Source organism: Hipposideros armiger, unplaced genomic scaffold (genome assembly GCF_001890085.2).
Source record: "Hipposideros armiger isolate ML-2016 unplaced genomic scaffold, ASM189008v1 scaffold_42, whole genome shotgun sequence".
NCBI classification, from domain to species: Eukaryota; Metazoa; Chordata; class Mammalia; order Chiroptera; family Hipposideridae; genus Hipposideros; species Hipposideros armiger.
In genome coordinates, this window is record NW_017731392.1 from 3,906,995 (window position 1) to 3,921,552 (window position 14,558).

Sequence of the window (14,558 nt, forward strand, 5' to 3'; positions counted from 1 at the left end):
AAAGGGGCTGAAGCACAAAGCACTGAATGTTTGAACTACAAACCCTGAATCTGCAATTCCTCTATTTACTTAGAAACCGTTGCTGATGCTTACCCCAACCAAAGATAAACTAGGACAAACCCGGAAAGGGAAAGGGAAGCAGTGAGGTAAGGGCGGTTGTAAACCTGGCACCATGCAGAGGAAAAGCTCCTCGGGTTGTCAGGACACTGTTTTCCTCCCTACAAGAAAAATGAGATAACAAACCACTGCGAATAGTGACACGAGGCTGTAACCAGGAGCTAAGCTGAGGCAGAGGCTTGTCATCTTCACACACTTAGAAGTCATCCACAGACGCACATTTGGAGACTGTTGTATGGCGGAAAGAACGTGGCATTTGGAATCAGAAGACGGGAATGTGCTTCCTGGCTCTGCCTTAGGCAAGCTGTGTGACATCAGGTCAGGCACTGAACCCCTCTGAGTTTCAGTTCTGCATGAACTATAAAATGAAATGAGTTGGACTAGCTGATCTCGTAGTTTTCTTCTTCCTGTTCTAACATTCTGTTATACTGCTAATACAAAGCGGTCATGCCTCCATTCAGCAAGCATTTGCTGAATACCTTCTGTATGTCAGGTACTCTGCTGGGTACTGGAACAGTGTTGCACTCAAGGTACCTTCTGACCACATACAAAAGCAGCCTGTGAACAAGCTTCTAGAGTACAAAAGGAGAGATGTGTGGACAGGGCGAAGGGTCAGCTGACCCAGCAGAGGGCAATCCGGAACAGCTGCCTAGGAGTGATGCCCAGGCCGGGCTTCATATAAGAGGTAATTAAGCCAAAGGAAAGGGTGAAAGTAATAATAATATGCACAGAGCACACAGGAACGGCCCAATAGGGCATGCGTGGTGGAAGCAGTTCTGAGACGGAGGCGCTTATAAGCCATGCTAAGAAGAGCTATTGCCAGCATCCCCACACCTCCCACCCCCTGGTCACCTCAACTTCTCCCCATGTAGCCACATTCTCAGGGCTGGCATATGCCAACACCAGGTGAACCACCAAGCAACCATCCACCCCCTGCCCCCCAGCCTCTCCTTTCATCCCTGAGTTGCGCAGCCACACCTGCTGTACACAGAGGCTTCCTCCCAGTCACTCAGCAGGCCCCGCTTTCAGCTCTTGCTCAGCCCCTAGTGCCCAACCCACGGCAGCTGTTCCAAATAGTTTCCGTCTTCCTCAGAGCTGCAACTGCATCCCACCCGCCGCACTCATGCTCAGTAGATGATTCCAGCCTCCTCTGTTCCTGGGAATGACTGTCCAAGCACGGCTCCCATAGCAACCCTTCTGCCCACCTGCCCCAAGTTCCTTCCTAAATAGCCCAGGCCAAGCTGTGGGTATCTCTGCTCACAAGTACAAAAAAAAAAATAAGACAGAAGCCACAGTCATCAACTAATGCAGGCCGTTGCCCATGCTTCTAACTGGGCTCTGAGACAAGCACATTTAAGTGGAATAAGGTATATGGATGTACTCTGCATGTCAAAAGGCACTATGTAAATATTATTAGTAACTCATAACTGTTGGCTGAATAAATAAGTAAACAAATCAATGAATTTGATGTTAAAGAGGCAGTGTAAAGAGTTGCGAAGTACACAGTACCTTCAGGCATGTGAACCAAGAATGCAGCCTAGAATTCTGCCAAGAAGATCCTTTCTGTAACACAATGGCAAGGCCTTTGTGAGCCTGGTCTCTGGTCCCTTCTCTGCTCCTATACACACAGCCCATTTAATGCCAACCCAAGCGGCACGGAATCATTTTAGTGCCATTTATTTCTGAAATGTACTTCCTAAAACAAACAAAATATTTAATATAAAATACATACTCAGTAGGTTTAATATATATGGCATGCATATTCTACTTATACCATGTGTATTCATTTTTCTATGCTCTAAGTGCCATTACAGGCTCTCAGCCAATGACAAGAAGCACAACACCCTCTCAGACAACTGCTGACACAGCCCCACTGCAAAACACCCCTAGCATCCTCCATGGCACCATCCTGTGCTGGGCATGTTCTACCATACGTATTGTTTCCTCTGCTAAAGACTCTGTCTGCTGTTTATTTTTTGTTCTGGTCAACAATTTTGACTCATAATGGTCAAGAGATGGTCTGCAACTGGTGTTAGACCTGCCACCAAGAAATAAAGTTAAAGTATCACCCAGGATTATAACATTCAAGTGTTATGGTAGTCAACCAGTGAACATGGGTCAACTTATAAACCCCCGGAACACCAGTCACTGGAAATATTCTACAGAATGCCAAGAAGATAAAAATCCTTCTGCCTAAGTTTGCTTCTGCACCATCTACTAAACAGAACTAAGGGAGTTCTCTTCCAGTGCTGCAAGTTCAGGGTTGCACCGGGAACTCAAAACTCATTATATTTAGCTCTTCTTTCATGTTCATTACCGGTAACCATGAGGAATACATGATGACATTAGGAAACCTTCTCCACTGACACTCTGCCCTTCTAATCCCATAGAAATTGTGATGTAGCCAGTATGCCAGAGTTTCCCACAACTCATGCCCAGTGCTGAGTGAACGCTGCATGTGACAGAACAGAGAATTCCAAACTGTTAGAGTTTGAGGGAAACCCAAATATGATCTCATTGTATATAAGAAACAAATTACTCTAGGTTTTCCTAGGGTAGGGAACAAGTCAGGGCCCGGCAGTTGGCCAAGGTGAGAATTCTAGCTTCCTCATCTCCTCACCGCCTGCTCAGCATCTGAGTCTATCACGAGCTCTCCCCTTAAAACCAAGAATCTAAAAATGAAAAAGGATAGAGATGCTGTCTCCTCCCTGGCTGGCATTTAGTTTTCAGTAGTTTACAATAATAATGTTAGACGGAAAAGGGCATTATTAGAAGAAATAGAAAATGCTGATCACAATCGTTCATAAAATGGGGATGAATTAGATTAAATTCACAGTTATTAAAATGTTAGGCTGGTTTGTTGGTTTTATTTTGTTTATGTGAAGTTCCTTTCCTGTAATCTACTGGATTATTTGGAAGGTACCAGATCCCAAAAAACTAGCAACTCTCTTTCCTTAAATTGGTGACTTCTGTCATCCAATTTTATATTTTTGCCTGCTTATTGTGGAAAGGGAAAAAAACTAAGACTGTTCAGCTCCTTCAAGTTCAGTAGTTCAGTTCTATTTAAAATTTTAAAAAACCTGGAAATATTTAAGAGCAAACGTAATTAGTAGATTTATATAAATGTTCCCAACATGGTAATTTTATGAGCAAATCACATTATACAGAGTACATGATATGTTCCAAAACTAATATAATGATTTGGTATTTGTAAAAAATACAAAAAATTCTATTATTGCTTTCTTTCCTTCCCCTCTTATTTAAAAATGCACAAATCTCTTTAAGGAGAAAAACATTCGTTTCACAACTCCACTGATCCAACAATTTTTCTTCCTATCATTTTAAATTTAGTTTCTGTTATTTAAAAAGGAGGCTACCAAAATGATGTTTTGCTGAACGTCAAGATCCCTTGATTTTTCAAGATAAGCTTTTAAACTGAAACTGTAAGTCAGGTGTTATAAGACGAAAAACCTGGGAGGGCCAAACAGGTAAGAGGTGAGGAGTATGGAGACGCTAGCACGCTGAGAAGCACATGTCCCCACATGCAGAGATGACTGCTGGTAGTCTGGTCGTCCAGACCATGCTGTTTCTTACAAGAATATGGCCCAATACTGGTAGATAGTCTAATGGTGAAGAGTAGCAAGAAATCGAATTACGTGCAATTTCCTGGCTTTTAAAATGCCAGCCACTTCAAAAACGTAAAACACTGGTATTTGGTGGGCAGTTAGTTTGTAACCTGCCATAAAGGACAGAATGCTATAAAAGTGATTAACTCGGAACAAATGCAACGTCTAGAAACACAAATTTTGTTGGAAAATGACCGAAGGTTGTTCTCTATATACTTATTTTTAAAAACCTATATTCCCCAATAATAACTTTTTTCTGGGCAAGGGGAGGAGGAAGGGAGAATAAACAAACTTGAGGAAAAAATGAATGAACTGTTAGAAAGCAAAAAGGGTAAAGGCGTCTCTACTTCATTAAAAAAAAAGAAAATACAGTTAATATAAGGCACATACTCGGTAGGTTTACCATATATGACATTCATATTATACTGTGTGTATACTTATACTGGGGCATGTAAGAGTATTTCCAGCTTTTGAGTCCACGTTAATACAATTCTGGAAGCTGCAAATTTCACTGAAGTTAGGCTGCCTTGAACATAGCTATCTTCCCTAAACTTTCTCTGTCTAATAGAAATGCCATCCTAGAGCAGGTACCTGCCACTCAGAGCTATGCAGATGCAGTCACTGTTATATAATATAATGCTATGCTCATAGTTTGTGTGGCTAAGTTAGAAGGCATGATAACTGGTTGGGGAGTGTCACCTCCTGAAAATGTAACTATAATGTATGTGCATATGTGCCTTAGAGGGGTTCTTAACCCCTCCCCCCAAAAGCCTAAGAGCCAATACCTAACTGATTATAATAGTGAAAGTTCAAGCACAAATAATGCAGTCATTTTTTTCATGCATATCTCTGCAGGAACCATTTTTTATCTAATCACTGACAATCAGCAGGCCAGAGAAAATCTGAGTGAGGAAAACAGAGTGAGTCATCTCTGTGTTGATAAGGGGACTGCAGGATGAGGGCACTGCTGTGAAGTGGGTATCAGATGGTGCCTTGTCTAAATTAATCAGTGGAGCAATCAGAATGATTTCTTCCCATGACATTTAGTAATCACTGGTGATGATGTTGATCTCCTTGTTTCAGTGACAGCCCCAAGTACAACCTAATGTTTACTTCCCCAAACCAGAGGGAAAAAGGAAAGACAAAAGAAGTGTTTCAGGCTGGCCGAGTGGCTCAGTTGTTTAAGAGTTGACTTAAGACCGTGAGCTCTGAGCAACAGGGCCGCCGGTTCGATTCCCACATGGGCCAGTGACGCTGAGCCCAAGCTGAGCTGTCACTGAGCTACCAACAGGTGGCAGGATGGATCAGCTGGTGTAACAACAAGATTGTTTGTTCAATGGTGGGCTATGGCCACCTGCAACTAAGACTGAACTCGGCACCTTGAGCTGAGCTGCCGCCCAGATGGCTCAGTGGATAGAGTGTGTGCTCTTAACAACAAGGCTGCTGGTTCGACTCCCACATGGGATGGTGGCTACGCCCACCTGCAACTAAAATTGAACACAGCAGCTTGAACTTAGAGGCCATGAGCTGCTGACAGGCAGCCAGATGGTGACTGGCGCCCTCCACAATGAAGATTGAAGAAAGATTTTATTGGGGAATTGGGGGAGGGGAACAGAGTTGCGGGGAGGGGAATAGTGTTAGGGAATTGGTTGTGGAGGGCGCAGCTAGCTCAGCTCCAAGTCCAGTCGCCATCCGGGAGCCTGTCTGCAGCTCGCAGCCATTCAGCTCAAGGTGCCGTGTTCAATCTTATTTGCTGGGGGTGCGGAGGCAGGTAGCCACCATCCCATGCCGGAGTCGAACCAGCAGCCTTGTTGTTAAGAGTGCTTGCCCTATCCACTGAGCCATCCGGGTGGCAGCTCAGCTCAAGGTGCTGTGTTCAATCTTAGTTGCAGGTGAGCGTAGCACGATCCCATGTGGGAGTCGAACCAGCAGCCTTGTTGTTAAGAGCACACACTCTATCCCCTGAGCCACCAGGACAGCAGCTCAGCTCAAGGTGCCGAGTTCAGTCTTTAGTTATGGGCGGGCATAGCCCACCAGTAGAATAGGCAACCTTGTTGTTAGAAGCACGTGCTCTCACCAGCTGAGCCATCCTGCCATCTGTTGGCAGATCAGCTCAGGCTCAGCGTCACTGGCTCATGTGGGAATCTAACTGGTGACCCTGTTGCTCAGAGCTCACACTCTTAAGCAAGCTCTTAACCAACTAAGCCACTCAGCCGGCCCAAATGTGTGAATCTCTTGAAGAAGCACCAACACCTAAGAAACGTCACTGCTGCACAAAATGGACACCATGTCTTTGTAAGGCACAATAACTTTGGCCAGAAAGTGGCCTTATGAACCTCTAGTGACACAAACCAAGATGGCAGCCCAGGGAGATAACTCCCAGGCAATGACCCCTGCAGAAGCTGCCCCAACAGCACACACTCCAGACACCAGTGGGGTGATGAGCAGAATTGGTCCTAGAAAAAGAATTCTAGCCTTCACTTTCTGAAAGGTGACAACTTACGCAAATTCCATTTCGAGCATTTTCCTACAGTAGGAGATCCTTAAGATGCAGAAAATGAGTTTGGGCTGCTTTTAAATTTGGCTGAACTCCGGGGTTAGAAACATTGTGTTAGAAACCCACAATGGATTCCAAATCCCTTGTCCTGTTCCACAACGCAATTAGACTTTACTTAAAAGGGCGGCAGAGAGCCGTGCAGTTGAAATGGCCGTAATTTGTGGCTCAACTTAAGGCAACTATAGCTCATTTCAAATCCATATTTGTTGAAAGCAGCTGAATAAAATATACGCCAGAAACAGTCTTAAATCCTTTTTCAAAGGAAGGAGAGAGAAAAGAAATTGGCCTGATTGACATATCCCCTGAAATTCAACTTAAAGAAGCCTAGTCCCAAGTTACTGATGAACATGAAGGCTTGAACAAACAAAGACAATGGTCAGTGAACAAGCAATGACCTTGATCAACAAACACGTCAAGCAAGAGAACTTACTTAGAAAACCAAGTAGTGAAGGGACTTTAAGTTTTTCTACATCAGGTATTAAGCCTAAAGGGGACATTATTCGTGCTTTTTAAAGCTAATACATAAATACAATACAGAAATAAATTAGAAGTACAAAAGGGTAACATATTGAAAAGAAAGTCTCCTTCCTACACCATTGCCCTCTCCACAAGGCTACTCACCCCTCGTATCTCCTGAGATGGTCTACATGCACGCAGGCACTGATGGGTGGTTCTGCTTTAAGCTTAAGGAGGATTCCACCATCTTTTAAATGCCCCACCACTCCAAGTCCTTAGGGGCCCGAGAAAGTACCATCCTTTTATTCCTAAAATCACTCACTGAAAAAGTAAGCAGAGAGGAGAAATCTTCCCCATTATGATTGCCAGTAAGTTTCATTTCTTTTTTTAATCTTATTTAGGTTCCACTCTGTGGGAGTACAAATGAACACCAGGGTTGATGTCAATCGTCATGAATACCATTTCACTGAAACCTTCATTTTGCCGTAAACTGCTGGTTATAGATATAGAACGCTACACAATCAATGCTCATTTTCCAGAGATTAGATGCTCCGAAGTCCCATTGAGAATATTTTCACTGAAATATGAGGGTCTTGAAATACATGTAAAAGCAAGTGAGGGCTGTGCATTTCCCAAGCGACTTGAAAAAACAGCAGAGTTTAGAATGCTGCTTATCACACTGCCCTCAATAGCCCGCTGGTTTCCCATTCTTTTGTCATTTCCACAAAAGGCCTGAAAAGACCCGGCCTGGGAAAAAAGTGAAAACGTTTTCAAAGGGAATCTTGAGGATATTCAAAAAAGTCTGCAGGGAGGGTTACACTGGGAGGCCCTCCAGGGCAGCCAGAGACCTCCAGGGCAAGAGAGAGGCAGGCTTTGAGCCGGTAACTGGGGGAAGGAGGCAAAACTGTCCATGGGGGCTGGAGATAACAAGACTAAAGAAATGACAGAAGCCCACAAATAGATGAAAATGTGTGATTCAGAACTGATTTTCTCTTATCAGTCAACAGCAGTAGAAGACGGGTATGGGTGGGACGTGAAAACACATACATTTATTACAGCCATCAGAGTATATTTTTGCTGCTTTTTAAAAAATCTTGTAGCATTTATCCTTGATATTTCAAAAATATCCTCCATAGTTCCTAAATTGAGGTGCCGCACATCATGGCGCCTGTTTGGCTTTCTTCGCAGAATTTTATCACATCTAACGTTCATTGTAAAATGGCTGATTTTCAGTCATGTTTGTCACTTAGGGAACCTTCATTTAATGAACTTCTGGATGATATGATTATAGGATGAAAAAAAAAATCTGAAACATATTAACAGTGAATTAAACTTAACAGTCATCAAAATAGCATGTAAAAGCTCCAGTGCATATAAAGAACAGTGTAGTTTACAAGCTATTGGCAAAGGATGCTGGATCTTTCTGTTTGCCAGCCAAAGGCACAGCCATGTACCAATTGCAAAAATGCAATTTATAGTTCACTTAGCTGACCAGATTTAAAATTATGCAATTCTAAACCTATTATTCATATATATATATATATATATATATATATATATATATATATATATATATATAGAGAGAGAGAGAGAGAGAGAGAGAGAGAGAGAGAGAATTGACATAACAACATTGCATTAGTTTCAGGTGTACAACAGAATGATTCAATATTTGTATATACTGTGAAATGATCAGCATAAGTCTAGTTAATATCTGTCACCTTACATAGTTACAGATTTTTTTTCTTGTGATGAGAACTTTTAAGATCTACTCTCTCAGCAACTTTCAAATATGCAATATAGGATATTAAGTATAGTCACCATGCTGTCTGTACATTACATCCCCATGACTTATTTATTTGATGACATAAAGACTATATATTTTGACTCACTTCACCCATTTTGCCCACTCCTCCCCACCCCCACCCCCACCCCACCCCACTCGCTGCCTCTGGCAACCACCAATCTGTTCTCTGTATCCATGAGCTAAAACTTCTTGACTTGAGGGAGTCACAGTTATTTCCAATTTTTTATATAAGGAGAGGCTTTTTTACTACTTTTATATCACACTATCTTATTTAAATAATTTATATTTGCATTACATGAAATCATGCCATATTCATTAGCATGTGTCTTCATTTACTTCTTAGTAGGGATTTTATATGGAAAATCCATATAAAATGGATTTTCTGTCCAAATCCTACCTGTCCCTCCTTTCTCTCCCTAGGTGATCTCATCCAGTCTCATCGCTTTAAATACCACCAACATTGGGATGACTCTCAAAGGTACCATTTCCGGCCATAGGCAGCTCTACATCTCTACGAGAATATCAAATGGGCATCTCAAATTTAATATGTCCCGAAAAGACTCCAGGGTCCCCCCAAGCCTCCTCTTTATTCCCCATCTCAGTAAATAGCAACATCATTGACCCAAATACGCTGACTGTCATCCTCGACTCTTCTTTTTGCTCAGATCCCACACCCAATCCAGCAGGCTCTACCTTCAACAAATCCCGAGCTTGACCACGTCACATCATTCTACAACCACCATGCTAATCCAAGCCATGCCCCTATCTTTTGCTTGGACCACAGGAAGGGCTTCCTGGAGATTACACCAATACCCCTTGTCCCCAAAGTCTATTCTCCACCAAGGATCTAGAAAAACCACTTTAAAGCACAAAGGAGATCACATAATTATTCTACTCAAACTTCTCTGTGGTAAACAGTAACACTCAGAGTAAAATCTAAACTCCTTCTTAGGGTCTACAAGATCTGGCTCCCACCGACCACTATCGCATTTTATACCATTCTCCTGCCCCAAAACTATTCCCAGCTCAAAGCCAGCCAAGCTGGCTGCCCTATCATGTTCTGCCGACGTCAGAAGTCTTTCTTTTTGTTTGCTGTTCCCTCTGCCTAAACACTCGAACCCCGATTTCTTCACTCCATTCAGATCTCTGCACAAAATCTCTGTCCCTCTTCCTCCCTGCCTTACAGCCCCCCAACCAGAAGCCTTTGCAGACCACTCTTTCCAAAAGAACCTCTCCAGCCCCTCACTTTGTTTTCTTTTTTTACACCACTTATTATTGCCTGGAATTATATTATCTATTTAGCTATTTACTTCATTCATAAAGCAATGTTGAGTGAGCACCCATCATGTGCAAAGTGCTCTTCTCAGCTGGGGATACAGCGGTGAATAAGATAAGCAAAGACTCCTGCCCTCACGCAGCTCACATTCTTGTGTGTCACCCCGACTCGAACCTAAGCTCCAGGGAACAAGGATATAGTAGCCTGTCTTGTGACCACTGACTCTCCCATGCCCAGAGCAGTGCCTTGGCACACAGTCAGCACTGACACATATTTGCTGAATGGGTCAAGTGTTCCACCCACCTGAGGCCATCTGCTTCCTTGGAGACTCCCACCACAAAGCTCTTCCTGCCTACCAGAGGGGACTCCAGTTATGGTACCCACAATGCTCCCCACGTCCCTTAAGACACAGTGATCTGGACAGCCAGTCTTCCATGCCTGAGATGGGTCTCTAACCCTGGGCCTCCTGTCCTGACCAACTGCCATTCCATCTTGATCCAACCCGCAGCAACTTGTAAGCTCCCAAGGTGGCTGTGCCACTGGGATTTGTCTCACAGTGTCACAAGAGCACCTGGTCCACAAGCTGGGAACTGACCAGGCAGTCAGCGGCAAACACGCCAGCTCTTCTCAACAAAGAGTGGCTGGAATCAAAATGCACAGATCAAGCTGCTGCTCTGGCTCACGGTGGTCCTGTCCCTCAATAGCTCACGTGATACCTTCAACATCAACCAGCTAGCAGGCTTCGAAGCATTCGCATCTCGGTTTTGGAACACAGCTACTGTTAAGGACATATTTTGTCCCTTTCAACTGCCAAAGAGGCAAGACGTTTAACTGCTGTGATGAGTAAATAACTTTCTTTCTAAAAAGGAAGAATGTCTGTTAACTGTGAAATTACCTGATCGCAAATAAAAATGAAGGTAGCTGTGAAATGTAATTAATTTATCTTTCAAATAAACAGCAGCTACAGTGGTAGGAAGAAAAAAAAAAAGAAAATGCAAATCTCTTGAACAACCACTCTGGAGGTCTCAGAAAATAGGTACTTAAAATCCACGCTTTCAACATAGGTACTCACGTTTTAATTTATTTGTTAGCTTAAATTGTCCTGCCAAATAGGATTATGTTACATTTACCCAGTACTTTATTCCCTTTGAATCATTCTCACACATGCAATCCCTTTTTACCAGGGCAGAATGCATTTCTCTGTCTGTGGCCCAGAGAGGTCAAACAATTCACCTAAGATCCCACAGTAAAAGTGGCAGAACCAAGTAGATGCCAGAAATCAGATGTGCCTAGGTTCAGCTTGATGTCCTTCCTTTCTTTCTATAATAGAAAGGATAGTGTAGTTCCCTGGAAATCACATTCTACAGTCCACTGGAAATATTTCCCTTTACTGCAGAAGGAAAAAAAAAAGCATATATTCACCAGTGGTGTACAGTGGTAGAAAGATTCATTGGTCCTGGAGCTCTGGGCAGAGTGGGTTTCACAAGCTCTTCCAACAAATGCCAACTCCTGCAATGACAAACATACAAAACATCTGGGATGAATCAGACACCCTGTGGCCTCTCTCCAAGGAGGCCATCCAAACACCAATTGCAAGGTACCTGGTTTAGACCCAAAGCCGCCATCCTCTCCTTCCAGCCCACTACCTTCACATCCTAACTTCTCCAAGTAGCACAGAATTTTCAGTTCACCAGCTGAAATGGTCCCCCTTGGAGTCACTGGAGCTTGGGCAGAAAGCAGCTTTAGGGATCATCTATAATGGGGATCACAAACTGAAAGCTCAGTGGGTCACCTCTAGCCTGTCAAGATACTACATTGAGCTGTAGGATATTTTAAAAATATAAGCCAAAACTAAAAAAAATTAGAGATGTCACATAAAACCCAGACTTCTGGAATCCAGAAATCTGGATTCTCTTAAAACAAAACAAAACAAAAAAACGGATCTATCAATGTGGCAGACATTCATGTCTGAAAATGATCAACTGGTGCTAAGCAGTAGCTGCCCTTCAAACAGGCTTGGCTACTCCCATATGCCACAGTCCACACCTCTCCTTATTGCCTCAACACAGAGAAGAGCTGTGATTATCACTGACCTTCATTACTGTTTTTCTAGTGGTACAGAAATATTTCCCCCTACCTATGCTTTTAACAAAAGTGGGAAAACAGAAGAAAAAGGGGCTGTGAGTTCCAAGGGGAAAAAAGAGCGGTAGAGCACATACAGCAACTTAAGTTAGTAAACTCACTCCTGCAGACATTTGCAACCCCTGAACAAGTACAACACTCCCATTTTATATAAGTTAAATGCAAGCAGGAAACTGACGTGCCCGCTCCTACAGTTGGAAGCAGAGCTAATTCTAGAATCTAGGTCTCTTGGCTGCCAATCCAGGACCTCTTTCACTGTGCCCCATTGCACAGTAATCTTATATTATGAAACAAAAAATAAATATGGTACATATTTATATATATATAATACATATTACACACACACACACACACACGCGCGCGCGCGTGTGTGTGTGTGTGTGTGTGTGTGTCCTTCAAAACCGATACTAAACTCCAGGAAATACAATTGAAGTAGCCAACCCACTTTGTACTAAAATGCTCGTCTTACTTTCATTTATCAAAGATTTTAAGAGTAAATTATATCAGGTTCCCCAAGGGTTCATTTCCTATTGTGACATTTCCAATAATTTTGCTCCTTTAAGTACAAAAAAAAAAAAATCTCACAAATACAATGCGTCTACTATTTCAAAAGTGCTCAGTTAATGTACCAAACTGTCTAAAATATATTCTTTATTCTAGGAAAATTTCCCTTTACAAGGCTATAAATAAGCTTATGTACAAGGTACTAGCACTATAACAAGTGAACAATGTTCAACTATAAGATCTTGGTGGGAGTTATTTATATCATCCCCTCAAAGAATGTATTGATTCATTCACTCAGCAGATATTTACTGAACCCTATTACATGCCAGGGAGTGTGCGAGGTGATAGAAATACAAAGATGAATAAGACCCAGTGTTTGCCCTTAAGTTGCTCTGTCTGGGTAAAAGACAGACACAGACACTCAAAAAGAATGAGAAAACAATTGATAAACATAAAGATCTGGAAGGCACAGGTGTTACGGGAGCACTAAGCAGGGGGAGCCTGGTGCAGCCGAGGTGAACAGACACTTCCCTGCAGAGAGAGAGGCCTGAGGAAACCCTCGAGTAGGGATGGGAGTGGAGCAGGCAGGGGCAAACGGAGGGGAAGGTGGCAATGACAGGACATGGGACAAAATGGGTAAAAGGAAGGAGAGAAAACAGCCCCTCCAATTTGGTCCAGTCCAGATCTCACTTTATCTCAGGGGTCTTCAAAACCCCTGCCTTATGCCATGTGACCCAACATCTTCTAAGACTTGATGCACAGCCCTACGTGTGCACTCTTAGAAGTTTATCTCACCAAGTGCCCCTATCAAGAGTGCCACCAATTCAGCCCTGCTCCCTGGCAATGCCCACCTAGGACGCCCTTAGGGCAACCAATGCTGTCCCCGAGTCTGCAGGGCCTAAGAAACATGGCGGGAGAAATACTGAGCTTCCCATGAGGTCTCTGAGAAGACTAACAAATGGGTTTTTCCCTGGGCCAGTCACAAGATGGGCCTGCCTCCACCTCAAGGCCTGATTTCCACAGCCAGAATCCACAAGGCACTCAAACCTCAAGCAGGAAGTTTGTGAGAAAATATCCCCAAATATCTGCCCACCAAAATCCTCAACTGGAGTTCTCCTTTTCTTCATGGACAAGAAAGGGAAGAGCTGCCAGCCCTAATCTGAAGCAAGGCCAGGGGACGGCATCCCCCGAAGACAAACTTTTGGAAAGGGGCATAAAGAGGAGCAAAGAACAAATACATGGCCATAGTTAGAGCTCAGCGTTCAAGGCCAGTATTAGGGAAACAAGAAGACAGAATCCACATGAAAAATGAGAAGAGCTTCACTAGATCTGTAACTGGTGGGTAGGTTTCCAAATTTGGCGAAAAATTAGACGCACACTAAAAATAATTTTCTGGGCCCCAGACCCATTAAATCAGAATCTCTGATTTGGAGGCCCAGGGATTATTCAGGTGATTCTGATGCCCAGACTCTGATGCCCATTTGGAAAAGGGTATCTTCCACCCAGAGGCCTTGGGAGGTCCAGAACAATCTCTCCTTAAGGTCACTAATTCAGCATCCTCGAGACAGTATTCAAGGATCCAGGCTTTGAATTGCACACTCTTATGTTTACCCACTCCCTACAGCACATTATGACAACCATCACTTAACTCCTTTTTAAGTAAATAAAAAGTCATGCCAGCAGCCAGGATGGAACTACGTAAGTGAAGGGGGCCTCCCTCCTTGCCCCAGGCCCTGAATCCCATGACCCAGTGTCAGTGCCTCCAGCTAAACTACTGGAGTTGTCAGTCTCAGTAGAGACAGCAGAGACGTGAGCCCCCATACACCTGTGTAGGCTCACCCTAGCGGAACAGAGGGCCTGGAAGCGTCCAGTCATCAAGATGGCCTTCGAGGAACAGCTCTGATGCACACAGCATTCTGATGGGGTCCTTACTTCCCAAAGAGCAGGAAATGCAGATCAATGCAGTGCATGGAAACACGCCAGGCCAGCCGAGCACTTCTCTTCCCAGATTTCCACTTTGTGGTCAAGGAACAGCCCGAGCACTCTCAAGCCAAGAATGGCAAAGTAAATGCTGTG

At 43.5% G+C, this 14,558-nt stretch overlaps 1 protein-coding gene across 1 annotated transcript in view; it reads right to left on the reverse strand.

The window, feature by feature from the left end:
* Positions 1–14,558, reverse strand: part of SORBS1 (sorbin and SH3 domain containing 1) — a 258,773-nt gene that overhangs the window by 174,483 nt on the left and 69,732 nt on the right. Inside the window, exon 2 of the mRNA XM_019639011.1 lies at positions 11,259–11,345. Coding sequence (XP_019494556.1) covers positions 11,259–11,345 — 87 coding nt within the window. The remainder of the gene's footprint in view (positions 1–11,258; positions 11,346–14,558) is intronic.